Source organism: Triticum urartu, unplaced genomic scaffold (assembly GCF_003073215.2).
Source record: "Triticum urartu cultivar G1812 unplaced genomic scaffold, Tu2.1 TuUngrouped_contig_4948, whole genome shotgun sequence".
NCBI lineage: Eukaryota > Viridiplantae > Streptophyta > Magnoliopsida > Poales > Poaceae > Triticum > Triticum urartu.
This window is the reverse complement of record NW_024115580.1, coordinates 1-13,385: the sequence shown is the minus strand read 5'-3', so window position 1 is coordinate 13,385 and position 13,385 is coordinate 1. Positions and strand designations below refer to the sequence as shown.

The 13,385-nt window shown below is 42.4% G+C and overlaps 3 protein-coding genes and 5 non-coding genes across 9 annotated transcripts; 7 read left to right on the top strand and 1 right to left on the bottom strand.

Annotated features, from left to right (window-relative positions):
• Nucleotides 1-3,088: 3,088 nt before the first annotated feature.
• On the bottom strand, nucleotides 3,089-6,225 carry LOC125528543 (the record flags this gene model as incomplete). Its single annotated transcript, XM_048692996.1, has 2 exons — nucleotides 6,165-6,225; nucleotides 3,089-3,305 (listed from the first exon to the last, which is right to left on the bottom strand). Coding segments are annotated over exons 1-2 (278 nt in total), but the record flags the coding sequence as incomplete, so codon positions are not given.
• Nucleotides 3,297-7,155, top strand: LOC125528545 (50S ribosomal protein L18-like). The gene is made up of 2 exons (XM_048693000.1): nucleotides 3,297-3,546; nucleotides 6,538-7,155. The coding sequence occupies exon 2, from the start codon at nucleotides 6,557-6,559 to the stop codon at nucleotides 6,899-6,901; it is 345 nt and encodes a 114-aa protein (XP_048548957.1). The 5' UTR covers nucleotides 3,297-3,546; nucleotides 6,538-6,556; the 3' UTR covers nucleotides 6,902-7,155.
• On the top strand, nucleotides 3,787-3,904 carry LOC125528546. Its single transcript, XR_007292407.1, has one exon. It is a non-coding gene; the product is annotated as a small nucleolar RNA snoR104 (small nucleolar RNA).
• Nucleotides 4,239-4,356, top strand: LOC125528550. Its single transcript, XR_007292411.1, has one exon. It is a non-coding gene; the product is annotated as a small nucleolar RNA snoR104 (small nucleolar RNA).
• Nucleotides 4,934-5,051, top strand: LOC125528547. Its single transcript, XR_007292408.1, has one exon. It is a non-coding gene; the product is annotated as a small nucleolar RNA snoR104 (small nucleolar RNA).
• On the top strand, nucleotides 5,359-5,476 carry LOC125528548. The gene has a single exon (XR_007292409.1). It is a non-coding gene; the product is annotated as a small nucleolar RNA snoR104 (small nucleolar RNA).
• Nucleotides 5,805-5,922, top strand: LOC125528549. The gene has a single exon (XR_007292410.1). It is a non-coding gene; the product is annotated as a small nucleolar RNA snoR104 (small nucleolar RNA).
• A 192-nt stretch (nucleotides 7,156-7,347) lies between the features above and the next one.
• Nucleotides 7,348-12,612, top strand: LOC125528544 (lysine--tRNA ligase-like). Of its 2 annotated transcripts, none has more exons than XM_048692998.1 (16): nucleotides 7,348-7,496; nucleotides 7,603-7,673; nucleotides 7,928-7,996; nucleotides 8,073-8,238; nucleotides 8,325-8,418; nucleotides 8,563-8,648; nucleotides 8,823-8,938; nucleotides 9,622-9,702; nucleotides 10,056-10,181; nucleotides 10,286-10,568; nucleotides 11,066-11,162; nucleotides 11,271-11,427; nucleotides 11,749-11,892; nucleotides 11,988-12,056; nucleotides 12,165-12,308; nucleotides 12,407-12,612. In XM_048692998.1, the coding sequence occupies exons 1-16, from the start codon at nucleotides 7,418-7,420 to the stop codon at nucleotides 12,449-12,451; spliced, it is 1,827 nt and encodes a 608-aa protein (XP_048548955.1). In that variant the 5' UTR covers nucleotides 7,348-7,417; the 3' UTR covers nucleotides 12,452-12,612. The 2 variants fall into 2 exon arrangements, with proteins under 2 accessions (XP_048548955.1, XP_048548956.1); XM_048692999.1 differs by having other exon boundaries at nucleotides 7,371-7,515.
• The last annotated feature ends 773 nt before the right edge of the window (nucleotides 12,613-13,385 follow it).

Below are 13,385 nucleotides of genomic sequence, written 5' to 3'. Positions count from 1 at the left end.
AGAGGGGGGGCGGCGCGAGGGAGAGAGAGGGGGGCGGGCGGCGCGAGGGAGAGAGGAAGGGGCGAGCGGTGCGGGAGTTTTGGGTCGACGTGCGTTGGATATAAGGCTTGTCCGCCCCATGTCCACTAGGCGGACAGGTAACCCAAACGGACAAAATCGGTGTTCGTTTGGGTCCTTGCGTTGGAGTTGCTCTAAGCGGGTGAAAAGAGTCGTGGTTCGCATAATACTAGGATGTTTCGCTTGGTCAAACCATATATTCGTTTTTTAAACGTCCCAATTACCTAGCGGGCCATCCTATGTCGCCCGAAGCTACCATGATCCGTTGGAGTTGAAAAGAGCATAATATGAAGAAACTTGATGGCTCAACAACAACATATTAGCCATAATATGTGTACAAAGGGTGGATAGAGGATTGTAAAACAACGGCTTGAGTTCTTGAGGAGTAATATTGGAAAAGGCTAGCAAAGGGTGGAAACATACTGTTTGCATATGGTCATCATTCCATCAGCAACACAAGGCCTGAATTATTTTCCTCAAAAAAAAGGCCTGAATTATTGCACACAGAGCACATGCACCCATAGCAGATTCAGAGACACCAAGAACAGTACATTACTAAGGTGTACCATAAAAATTCCTCAACAAACAATTTATCATAACCTTGCCTATGATCCAAGACGTAAAAAGATTCTTGGCATGCAGGTAAGTTATTATCAACCTGCTGTAAACAGATCTGTAGTTCAAAAAAATATCATCAGCTCAGTTACTACATCCCATCATGGAGATTGATTACAATGTTCAACATGGAGCACCCATGACAAATAGCGTTGTAACCCTCCTGTAGTACCGCTGAATGTTGCTGAAATGCTGCCCGCTGAGAGATGCCCTTACTGACCCCTGCACAAAGCAAACACTCTTCGGTAAACAGATAGAAAAAATGTGATTCATACAACAAAGTTTACAAGTAACGCCGATTTCTGCCTGAAGGCTTTCATGGAGCATAGTGCTACAACGTTTACTCAACAAATTTAAGTATATAATACTGAATTAGGCTCCAAGACTATGTACTTTAGACTAGAGGCCCCATTAAAAGCTCTTGCAGACAATAGTTTCGCAAAGTGCAAACAGCATCACAAAAACAGTATACAGTAAGTACCTCCTACTAAAATGAAATGAGTTCTCACTCTGATGTGACGTGCTAATCACATAAATGGTATGCCTTGTAAGAAATTAGTCTGCTCAACATACTCGACTTTCTATATCAGTAAATGCTAGCGGTTTGCCTATTTTACTCCTCATGCCCAATGCAGTATTACGTATCTGACAGAAATACTAAGTTACATAGATATGGAGCCACAGCACGGTGCCCCCAATCTGAGGCAGTACAGACCTAACAACATATATACAACATCGCAGTACAATGATTGCACCTGTGTGGTCATATTGTCATCAATGGGTTTGAAAATGAATTATTTGCCTCCGTTCTCTAATTATCTCAAGCATGTGATCAGTGCAGTAACATGTGTCATAAACTTTTCCATGATGATGCATCAGATATGAATAACCAATAACCACAATAATGTGAATACAGATGTGAAAGCTCTAGAAACCATGCAATAACCTAACCGTAAGCAGTCAGATAATGTTATTGTATCATACTTGTCCTGTGTATTACTGTCAGTGCGTGGCCTATATTTGAATCTTTACCGTTTCCATTTGGGATTCTCCTCCGATTTAGTTCATCCAGTAACTCGACATATATATGCTGCACTAGCTATATCATCTAACTGATCACAGCTACAACCTCAAGGCAATCCTAGGGGTAGCAATTTAAATTGTACCATCCATCATCCATGACCCAACTGCTTGATCAGGAAGCAATGTAGTTGCACCAGGCAAGGTGCTAAGAAGAAAGTTGGCATGGACTAATTCAGCTGGTCTTTTCAGTTAGTGCAGTTGATTGCGGGAATTGGTTTTGAAAAGTACTCCCTCCGTCCCATAATATAAGGGGTAATTGCATCCAATATACTTAAATTAACCTCTTCGTGCCAAAATAGGACAGTGCAATGTCAGATTTGTTTTTCCAATTTTACCAGGATATTAGTTTTACTTTGTTTAGCATGTATTCTCTGAAACGATAGTAAATGAGAAATGGCAGCCCAGCAGAATTAAGATTATACATGTCTCATACAACTCATAAGTAGATGTTGTGCACTATGAGATTCAGTATGCTGATGTTGTCATAAGGAAACGGGAGAGTTCATACTGGTTCATATGTGCGTCCTTGACAGTTGATATGGTTCATCACTCATTACTTCATTACCATATACTATCACATTCTACATTTGCATTGCACATGACCGGATGAATTCTATAGAGTTGATCTAACACTTCCAGTTAAATATCAGAGGTTTATGCCGTATGCTCAACGCTGATGCAAACAAACAAAGGGGACTTACACATTAAGTCAACATTCAAGGGTTAAATGTCAGAGGTTAACTATGTCAACTAACTGACTAACACAACATCAATAAAGTTACTTTCATATCAAGTAATGTTGAACTTATAAACGAAGCCAACATTCAAGGGTTAAAACGATCTTTTGTTGATTAAAGTGATCAAACCTGTATTCCTTTTACTAGATTATTATAAGTTTGTGGATCATGGACTTCCAATTTTCTCGGTTTCTGATATGCATCACATCGGTGACGGGATTACCCAATACAGCATGACTGTCTCTGGATATCTAATCTGAGGCCAACCTAGTTCACTCTATCACAAAATCTTCTCCATGTTCAACAGCCCGTAGCTCTAAAGTAGTAAGCACCCATACCAAGCCCCAGGATAGTATAACCGATCTGCATCTCACGTTCTCACAATTTTGCAATCAATCACTCTGGCATTTCATCAAACACCTACCATGCGGAACCTAACCCACACGCCCTTATATACACAAGCAAAACCGCAACCGGCATTTCGTCGAGCACCTGGAGCGCACCACAGCCCACCGCAGCAACTCGCAACCATCACGACGAATGTTGTACTGTGCCAGAGAAAGGGGGGAGGGAGCGGCAGTGGCGGTGGCGCTGACCTGATCTTCTTGATGAGGATGTCGCGGAGGCTCTTGCCGAGCTCCTGGGAGCGGACGCGCGCCATGAGCGCCTTGCGCGCGAGCACGCGCTTCTCCGAGTTCTTGACGTGGTGCTCCGTCCGGCGCTTGATGAGCCGCTCGATGCCGCTGGACCGCATCTTGCGCTCCATCACCTGCAGCGCGCGCTCCAGGTTGCCGTGCCTGCATCGCGCCGCCGCTGCCCCGAACTATCGCTGCCTGAATGAAGCGTTGAGATTCGGGACGCCTCGCTCTCGCTCTCGGTCGGCCGTCTGTTTCTTCCGATGTTTTTGTTTCACTCGGGCCCCTGCGCTCTTCTGAATTTGCATTTCTGGCTTGTAGGGCGAAACGTCAGTGCCTGTGCCCCTCTCCCCGCCGCCGCCGCCGCCGCCGCCCGCCCCGACGGGAGCAGAGCGCCGCCGCCGTTTACCCCGCCCACGGTAAGACTCTCTCTCGATCTCGACTGGCAGCTGATGCTATTGCGGACGCAGCTCCGACTCCATGATCCTTGGATGATTCATACGCCAGTGGCATGCAGGGCCGACCCCTTTCCATGCCTGAAAATTTTAACCTTTGACGAAGCAAGTTGCACACGCCCAACTGATTTCACCCTTTGAAAACGCAAGTTGCATCCTGTCCTGTGCACACGCCAAAATGTTTACTGTATGGAAGAAAAAGAAAGGTAGCATCCAAAAGATAAGATGCCTGCCCGATACAGTCTTCCTAGAGTAAAGTTGTCATTTCCTGCTTGTGGTATTGTAAGCAAGTTCCGCAAGTCTCAAATGATAAGACAGCTTCATCAGTTCTTGTGACCACATACGTGGATTTAGTTCAACTTCCAGTTATGGTTTCTTGAGGAGAATATTCTTTGTTTATTTCCATGTGTAGAACAGCTCTTGCTTACTCATTGTGATCTCAACTCTCAAGGGGTTTCCCAGTTCAGTCTGGAAATTCAGTCCTGGATATGTCAGTGCAATATGTCTTGGCTTTAATTGAGGGCCTTTTGATATTTGAATATACTGGTGGGAATTTTTGTGTCTTTATTGATTTCTTGTAGAAGCAAAACTTCTTGATCAAAGCAATTTCCAACACTTTGGCCACACCCAAGTTTATATGCTACGGACGAAAAGAATGGTGACATTCAAAGGACGACATGCCTACCTGATACAATCTTCCTAAAGTGAAATTATCATTTCCTGCTTGTGGTTTCGTTAGGAAGTTCTGCAAGTCTCAAATGAGAAAATGTACATGCTGGATTTGTTTTGACGTTCCTTCCAAAGATGTTTGTCCGGTGTAATAATTCCTTTGTGTCCATATTTTCTTGTGGAGAAACATTTGTACAGTAGCATTTTTCTATGATATCGTCAGGACTTGGTTTCGAGTTCAAGTTCTGGAATCACTCCCATCCTAGAACATTTTCGTTCACAAATACAGTGCAGTAGGTCTTAATCCAATCTATGGTTTCTGATATAGGATATATTTGTGGAAATTGTGTATCCCCCGAAGGCTGAAGTGAAATGCCGATATGTTGGTTTGAAGCTGAACTGAATTAAGTTTATCAAACATTGCGTAGAAGTGAAATGCCGATATATGCTTTCACTGCTTATTTGTGGATCTGAAAGTTTTCTTTGATTAATTGGCGTTGGTTGTAACTGAATAGAATGCATTGACTAGCAAATGTGAGATTATTCAGCTTTATAAGTATATAAAGGAATACATTTACCTGATAGTGTTCGTAATGTGCCTGAAAAGTTTATCCTCTGAAGAAGCAAGTTGCATCCTGTCCTGTGCACAGGCCCAACTGTTTATTGTATGGAAGAAAAAGAAAGGTAGCATCCAAAAGATAAGATGCCTACCCGATACAGTCTTCCTAGAGTAAAATTGTCATTTCCTGCTTGTGGTATTGTAAGCAAGTTCTGTAAGTCTCAAGTGACAAGACAGCTTCATCAGTGTTTGTGACTACATAAGTAGAATTAATTGAACTTCCAGTTATGGTTTCTTTAGGAGAACATTTCTTGTTTGTTTTCTTGCGTAGAACAGTTCTTGCCTACTCATTGTGATCTCAAGGGGTTTCCCAGTTCAGTTTGGAATTCAGCCCTGTCTTAGCTTTAATTGAGGCCCTTTTGATATTGAATATACCGGTGAGAATTTTTTGTGTCTTTATTGATTTCTTGTAGAAGTAAAACTTCTTGATTAAAGCAATTTCCAACACTTTGGCCACACCCATGTTTATATGCTATGGAAGAAAAGAATGGTGGCATTCAAAGGACAACATGCCTACCTGATACAATCTTCCTATAGTAAAATTGTCATTTCCTGCTTGTGGTGTTGTAAGCAAGTTCTGCAAGTCTCAAATGATAAGACAGCTTCATCAGTGTTTGTGACCACACCGGTGGACTTAGCTCAACTTCCAGTTATGGTTTCTTGAGAACATTCCTTGCTTGTTATCTTGCGTAGAAGAATTCTTGCTTACTCATTGTGATCTCCTGGGGTTTCCAAGTTCAGTCTGTAATTCAACCCTGGATATGGCACCACAATATGTCTTAGCTTTGAATGAGGGCCTTTTGGTATTCAATATATTGGTGGAATTTTTTGTATCTTTACTGATTTCTGTAGAAGCAAAATACTTATTGATTAAAGTGATTTCCAACACTTTGACTACTCCCAACTTTATATGCCATGGAACGGAAGAAAAGAATGGTGGCATTCAAAGGACAACATGCCTACCTGATACAATCTTCCTAAAGTAAAATTTTCATTTCCTGCTTGTGGTATTGTTAGGGAGTTCTGCAAGTCTCAAATGAGAAAACATCCATGCTGGATTTGTTTTGATGTTCCTTCAAAAATGTTTGCCCGGATTAGTAACTCCTTTATGTCCATATTTAGTAGTATCATTTTCAGATTTTCTCCTCAGTATGGTCCTTGGAGTATGTCAACTTGCTTAAATGGTTTGCGGTTAGTCTTGATTAAACGCTTTAGGAAGAAAAGGCTGAAAGTGGGACACTGGGACCAACCAACTTTCTGTTATGAACTCTTACCGAATGTTATACACTTATACTGTGTGCTGACATATCAGTAACCTTCAGGCTGCGTACTAAAAATTCTTCAGTTTCAGCCATAACGTTTTGAATTGATTACTATTTACTGGATCACTTTGTCACTTTCTCAACTGCTGAAATTGTTACTTCAAGAATAATGAACTATGATGATGTGAACTGTAACATGCTTTCCCTGGATTCAACTGATCATAACCATCGAACTTGGATGCCCTTTTTATGATACATTATACATGTGTACGCATTCTTGGATTTAGAATCTGAAACATATGGAGTACCTTTTTTGCTGTGTACTCGCTATAACCATTCACAATTTTCTGAAACATTGCATGTGTTCTTGCCTAACTCCCTTTTCCTATTTTCTGGCTTATGCAGATCAGCTTAACTAGCCGACATGGTTATCCCTGCACCAGCTAGGGCGCCTGCAATCACCAAGTTCCTGAAGCCCTATGTTCTGAAGATGCACTTCACAAACAACTTTGTGACGGCCCAGGTCATCCACACCCCATCGGCGACCATCGCATGCGCAGCGAGCTCACAGGAGAAGATCCTGAGGCCAAGCATGGAGTCGACGCGGGATGTGGCTGCGGCGGCCAAGATCGGGAAGCTGCTCGGCGAGCGCCTGCTGTTCAGGGGCATCCCCGCGGTGTCCGTCTCCATGTCGAGAGACCAGACGTACCACGGCAAGGTCAAGGCTGTCATCGATTCTCTCACGGCCACCGGCGTGAAGCTGCTGTGAACGGTGGTAGCCGATCATCAATAGCTGATTTCCACCGGCTGTTTAGTCCTGACATATGGCAGTTGTTCTTGAAGTGAAGTGCAGATAAATAGTGCCTTCAGGCTTATGATGTTTTCAGTTTAGCTTCCCCGTGTCGATTTCGACTTCTCAAACCTGTAACTGTCCCAGGCAACACAATACAGATCGACATGTTTCTGTTCAGAACACGGGGTTTTCCGACACGTGTCGCGGGAATGAAATTGCATCTTTTGAAACACCTGCGCTGGGAATAATACTGTTACTTGGGAATCACGTTGTTGGATTCCAAGTCTTGAGACTTTTCAGGTCAAGTCTCCCATGCCAAATATAGTATGAGACCCTGAAACTTGGCTACCACGGAATAACATAAGAAGTACAGTCAGCTCGCACTTACAAGGAAAGTTAAAGAAAAGAAAAGGCAGGGGCCAGTCCAAGAAACGTCAAACTTCCTTTTGTCTAATGGTGCATCAGCTCACACCTGCCGTGCCCCCTATATAAATGGGGTCACAGCCGCCGCGGAGGAAGTCAAAGAGGAAGGATCAACAGCGGTTTGGCCAAGTTCATCTTCATCGTACAGGTGAATCCAACAACTTCGAGTGAGTGGTGCTCCTGTTCTTCTCTTGGATGGTGTTCTTGCTCTGCTTTTGGGCATGCCTGTTTCTCATTTGGTTTTGATGATGCAGCTGGAGACAGAGAGAGAGAGAGAGGGGGGAGGCAGATGGAGCAGTTGATGGAACAGGAAGGGGATAACATGGTATTTCAAGCAGAATCTGCACTTCTCCCTTTTCTTGTTTGTTTAGGTGTTTCTAGTCTCGATTCATCGGTTCGGATGGCAGTAACCCTCGAAACTCGTCTCTCAGTCTTTACTAGGAAATTCCAGTTTGGTTGTCTTGTGATCTTTTTTACTCCTCTGAATTTTCTCTTTTGCCTGTTGGTTTTGTTGTACTGCATGCGCTTAGCCCCTAATCTTTCAGCTTGGTTAGTCATGACTGGTGTTTATCTTCTTAGGGTCTAGCTGGGGTGGGCATGATGCCACAACATGGTCCTGCTGGGGATGGTGAAGAAACAGACCCCACAGTCAGTTCTCCAAACTATCAGCAGTAAGAAAATTATCAGCAGTAAGAAGCTTTGCTGATTCTGCTTCTTGCTGCAGCAATACTATGAAAATAGGCTGAAGATGCTCGATTCGCTTAGAAGCGCGGGCGTCGACCCCTATCCGCACAAGTTCGAGGTCGCGATCTCCATCGCGGACTATTTGGCCAAGTACAGCAGCTTGGGTGCTGGTGAACATCTGCTGACTGTCACTGAAAGCCTGGCTGGTATTGATTATTTCCATGTGAAAGTAACTGTAGTTAGCACTGCCAAAGTTTACTGCTTCCTGAAATTATTTGTTTGTGCCTGCAAGGGAGGGTCATGAGCAAGAGAGTTTCCTCATCCAAGCTCTTCTTTTATGATCTCTATGGCGATGGGGTGAAGGTTCAGGTCATGGCTGGGGCCAGGTATCAGTTGCATTGTTTGGATCAAGATGACGAAATTAGCATATCAGATGCATTTTGTTTGTCATTTATAATACCTTTTCTTTATATATTTTTTCCATTACCAAAATATATGAAGTGATTTCTAGTCTCTTATCTCTCTGTTAGCTGCTCAGAGGTGGCCGAAACTGAATTCTACAAGTGCCACAGTGTTGTGAAGCGGGGTGATATTGTCGGTATAATTGGATACCCAGGTTAGTAAACTTGTGTGCTTGTCCAATTTAGCAGTTCCTCGTTGAGGATTATATCTTTTCTGTGTCTGAAAGTCCGAACAATGTTAGAGAAGTCCGTGAAATTGACACTTGATGCCTTTTCTTTCAGCTATTTTTTCCTGGCATGGTAACACTTTATTTTGACATCCATATCAGGTAGGAGTAGCAGGGGTGAACTTAGCATATTTGCCAGAAATTTAATATTGCTCTCCCCATGCCTCCATATGCTACCGAACCAGAGAACCGGGCGTTGCACTGCTGTTGCTGGCAAGGTGAGATGGGATACTTAAACAGATATTTCTGATCTTGCCATATTTGTATCAGAAGTGACACCTAGAAAGCACAACAAATTACAACACCACCATCGATGACAAGCAACGAAAATCATAAACGATCAAATAAACAAATCTACTCTAGGAGTTATCCTTAGATATTTCACTGAGCACTCATGCTGCTTTAATGATAGAACATGTGGCAGACCATGTAAAAAAACATATTAGCGAAATTGCTCCCATACTTCTCCAGAAGTAGAATGGCGTGAATATAAAGTCGGCCAAGGGGCTGATTTGCACAAATTAGTTGTGCACACTTCGGAATTTTTGTAAATTCCTCTTGGGGGGAGTACCGTCCTGTCATGCCACATCATTTTCAGAATTTAAATTATTTATGAGATAATTTAGATAATATTTTTGATCTGTACATGTTTTCTGATCACACTGCATTGTCAGTCATACAGGTATGTTGCTCACTAAGGCACATAAAAGAGGACAGATAAGAAAACGCAGTCCACTTTTACCTGAAAAATATCAATGTTGGATCCATCTATCTCAAGTTTAAATTCCTTGGAAATTAGAGCATGTTATCCATGTGACCATGATATTCTACCTAGACATCTGTAAAATAGATAGACACACCCTTTCAATACAAGATGTTAAAGTGTTTTATTATTTTACAGACAACAAGAGCAAAAGCTGGTGCTGATTGTTGGGTTCCAGGAATAGGAAGGAACACTGAAGCTTATGTTTTAAAGGACCAGGTTAGTGTCACCATGACCCCTTGACCGCCAAAACTCAGTTGATATGAGAATTTAATGATGTGTTCGAGCCACACTCTATACAGTCAGTCATCAATGTTGAAAACTTGATATTAGTGCCCAGTAATGCTTTAATAGGTGGATATTATATAAATACTTTCATATCATCAATTGCTGGGGTGCATACAGATACAGTGCTTCAATTTTCTTGTTCTTTGTGATACCTTTAAAAAAATTTAGAACAGTTTGTGTTTTGTCACTCAAGAGGTTATTTCTGTGTTAAAAAACGTCGACCAGTTTTGAATGTTAGATCATAATTTCCTAGCTAGTTCCAATGATTTATCATCTATTTACAGGAAACTCGCTACCGCCAGAGATATCTCGACCTCATGGTAAACCATCAAGTGAGACATATCTTTAGAACACGATCCAGGGTCATTTCCTTCATCAGAAGGTTCCTTGATGAACGCAACTTTTTGGAGGTGGGTCCTGAACCATTATGCATTCTCTTTGAAGCGCTTATTTAGGAGAAGAGAAGTCATTATCTTATTTGGTTAAATGGTTTCCCATCTTTGTCATTTTCCAGGTTGAGACACCAATGATGAACTTGATTCCCGGGGGGGCATCTGCAAAACCTTTTGTTACACATCACAACGAACTAAACATGGATCTGTACATGAGAATTGCTCCTGAACTCCATCTGAAGCAGTTGGTTGTGGGTGGCTTGGACCGTGTTTATGAGATTGGAAAGCAATTCAGGAATGAAGGGTTTGATTTAACTCACAGTCCTGAATTTACAGGATGTGAATTCTATATGGCTTATGTAGACTACAATGACCTGATGGAGCTTACTGAAACCATTTTGTCGGGTACGTACTTATTTTAGCAACACATAGTTCTGGCTCATGTTTACAGGCCAGGCAGACCATGCCAAATGTTAGGTGTTGCACTTAGGCTAGCAAGTACTCCCTCCGTTTTTATTTAGTTCGCATATTAGTTTTGGTCAAAGTCAAGCTTTGTAAACTTTGACTTAGTTTATAAAAAATATTAACATATATAATAACAAATCAATACCATTAGATTCATTATTGAATGTACTTTCACATCATATAGATTTGTTATGGTAAATGTTTATATATTTTTCTATAAACTTGGTCAAACTTTGCAAAGTTTGACTTCAGTCAAACCTAATATGCAGACTAAATAAAAACGGAGGGAGTACTACCCAAGTGATGCATTCATGGACCACTGGAATCAGTTTTTTTTTCAATTGATTGCATGGATGGGCTAGAAAAGCCGTCGTATGAAATGTCTGCCAAATTGTGTCGAAAATGTTTGTGTATCTAAGTTTTGGTAACTATGACAGGTATGGTGAGGGAGCTGACTGGTGGTACTAGGATAAAATACCATGCGAATGGAGCTGATAACCCTCCCATAGAGATCGATTTCACACCTCCTTACAGGTAGTAGATATGGTCTCTGAACATCATGACTGCACCTGTGAAATATGATTTGATATTATCTAAGTTGTTTGCTCACTTGGGTTGTTTGGTGCTTCAATGTCATTGTAGGAGGATAGATATGATGCAGGAACTGAAATCTATCGCTGGGCTTGACATTCCATCAGATTTGTCAAGCGACGAGGCTAACAAATACCTCGCGGCAACGTGTGAGAAGTATGGAATCAAATGCTCGCCGCCTCAAACAACAGCACGGTTGCTTGACAAGGTTTCATTCCTGTCTCTTGGATGCCAGCCTTTGTTAGAACTACTTGTTAGTTTTATATTAGTCTTGAGTTGTGACCATATATGGTACCCACTCCGAATACTGATCATATTTCTCATAAGTATATCATGAGGAGGCAAGGCGATCAATATATGTTCTTTACTTTCAAGAATGTAACAAGTTGGTCTAATATTCCTCAAAAAAACTTGGCTTGTTTAACTTATCTTGCAACTTATGATTTCTCTGTTCACCGTAGTTTATCATAATCTATTAAGGCAAACATTCCATAACGTCTATTGAGCATACTAGTTTCTTCTATACCAGATTACTGGGCATTTCCTGGAGGCCACATGTGTGAACCCAACTTTTATCATCAACCATCCAGAGATAATGAGCCCACTGGCCAAATGGCACAGGACTCAGCCAGGACTGACAGAAAGATTTGAGTTATTCATCAACAAGCATGAGGTAAATTCTGCTATTCTGCAACACTATGCGTCAGTGCTGCACATTCCCCCCTAATTTGTAAAGCATAATTCGGTACTTTTGTATCCTCTTGATAGGTATGCAATGCCTACACCGAGTTGAATGATCCATTGGTGCAAAGACATCGATTTGAAGAGCAGCTGAGGGTATGTAACCAGAAACCGAAACTTTCTGCTGAAACTTTAGATTAAATTTCTAGAGCCACGTTTTTCTGAAAACCTGCGTGCCATTCTGTGAAACCTTGCTCTCCCCAGAGCCGGCAATCGGGAGACGACGAAGCGATGGCGCTCGATGAAGCGTTCTGCACTGCTCTCGAGTATGGTTTGCCACCAACGGGCGGTTGGGGGATGGGAATTGATCGGATCGCAATGCTTCTGACGGACTCGCAGAACATCAAGGTTTGTGCAACACCCCTACCCCCTCTTTGTAGTTCTTTTCTTTTGCACGACACAGCATTTCTCTGCCCAGCGACTTACTGTTTTTTGTGAATTTTCAGGAGGTTCTTCTATTCCCAACAATGAAGCCCCAACTACCTGGTTAGTAGGAAACCGCTGTTTAGATTGAAGAGGGACAACAAACAACAGTATTACATGTATTACATAATTAAGAAACATCAAACATGCATGGTTTCACACGAGTGTTATATCATTGTTGAAGACTGCTACTTGGAGTGTTTGATATTTGTGGATTCGTGTTTGACCATATTGGATTCGTGTTTGATTTGGAGTTGGAGTGGATCCATTGGCTATTGAGTTACTCAGAGAGACACGGAGTTGTCCATGTTTAAGCGCAGACCAAGAGTATGAGCTTGCATAGGCTGGATGCACCTTCAAAGGACACCGGACTTGTAACACCCATCTCCAGTATGGGAAAAAACTTTTCTTTGTGTATGTGGGATCACATCCTCGGCCTACTTTCTTTCTCAGAGCCTGTCACACATTTCATTAGAGGTAAATCATTAAAAAAATTAAAGTTTCCAATTTCCCGGCTTACCCAGATCAGCTTAACTAGGAGTAAATTGCCAAAAAAATACCACAATTGCCGAAAACATCGATTTGGAGTAATTTTGTTTGCTGAAAACACTAAAAACAACGTTTGACCATATTTTGACACAAAACTGACAGTGGGCCCATCCATCACATCAGGGCCACGTGGTCTAGGAGGCTGCTAGTACCAATCAACGTGGGAAATCAGTCGGGTTGACGGCCGTCCAATCGTGCTGATCTGGATGAATCCTGTGCATTGATTTTGGTCAATGCACACTGATAGAACCCCTGCTTCGTTCTCTTCCCCACACACATCGCCTCAACGCACATACAGCCAGCGCCCTCCTCTCGCCGCGGCACAACATGGTCGACGCTTCAGTGCAGCGTCGCCGCGCCCTCCTCTCACCGTCTGCACAACATGGTCGACGCTTCAGTGCAGCGTCGCCGCGCCCTTCTCTCGCCGTCTGCACAACATGGTCGACGCTTCAG

Bases quoted from the DNA above. Each gene is read 5' to 3' on its own strand.
- LOC125528545 (XM_048693000.1), top strand. From the start codon at position 6,557: ATGGTTATCCCTGCACCAGCTAGGGCGCCTGCAATCACCAAGTTCCTG.
- LOC125528544 (XM_048692998.1), top strand. From the start codon at position 7,418: ATGGGGTCACAGCCGCCGCGGAGGAAGTCAAAGAGGAAGGATCAACAG. The intron at 7,674-7,927 runs GTATTTCAAGCA...TTATCTTCTTAG, and splicing joins AACAGGAAGGGGATAACATG to GGTCTAGCTGGGGTGGGCAT. The intron at 9,703-10,055 runs GTTAGTGTCACC...ATCTATTTACAG, and splicing joins CTTATGTTTTAAAGGACCAG to GAAACTCGCTACCGCCAGAG.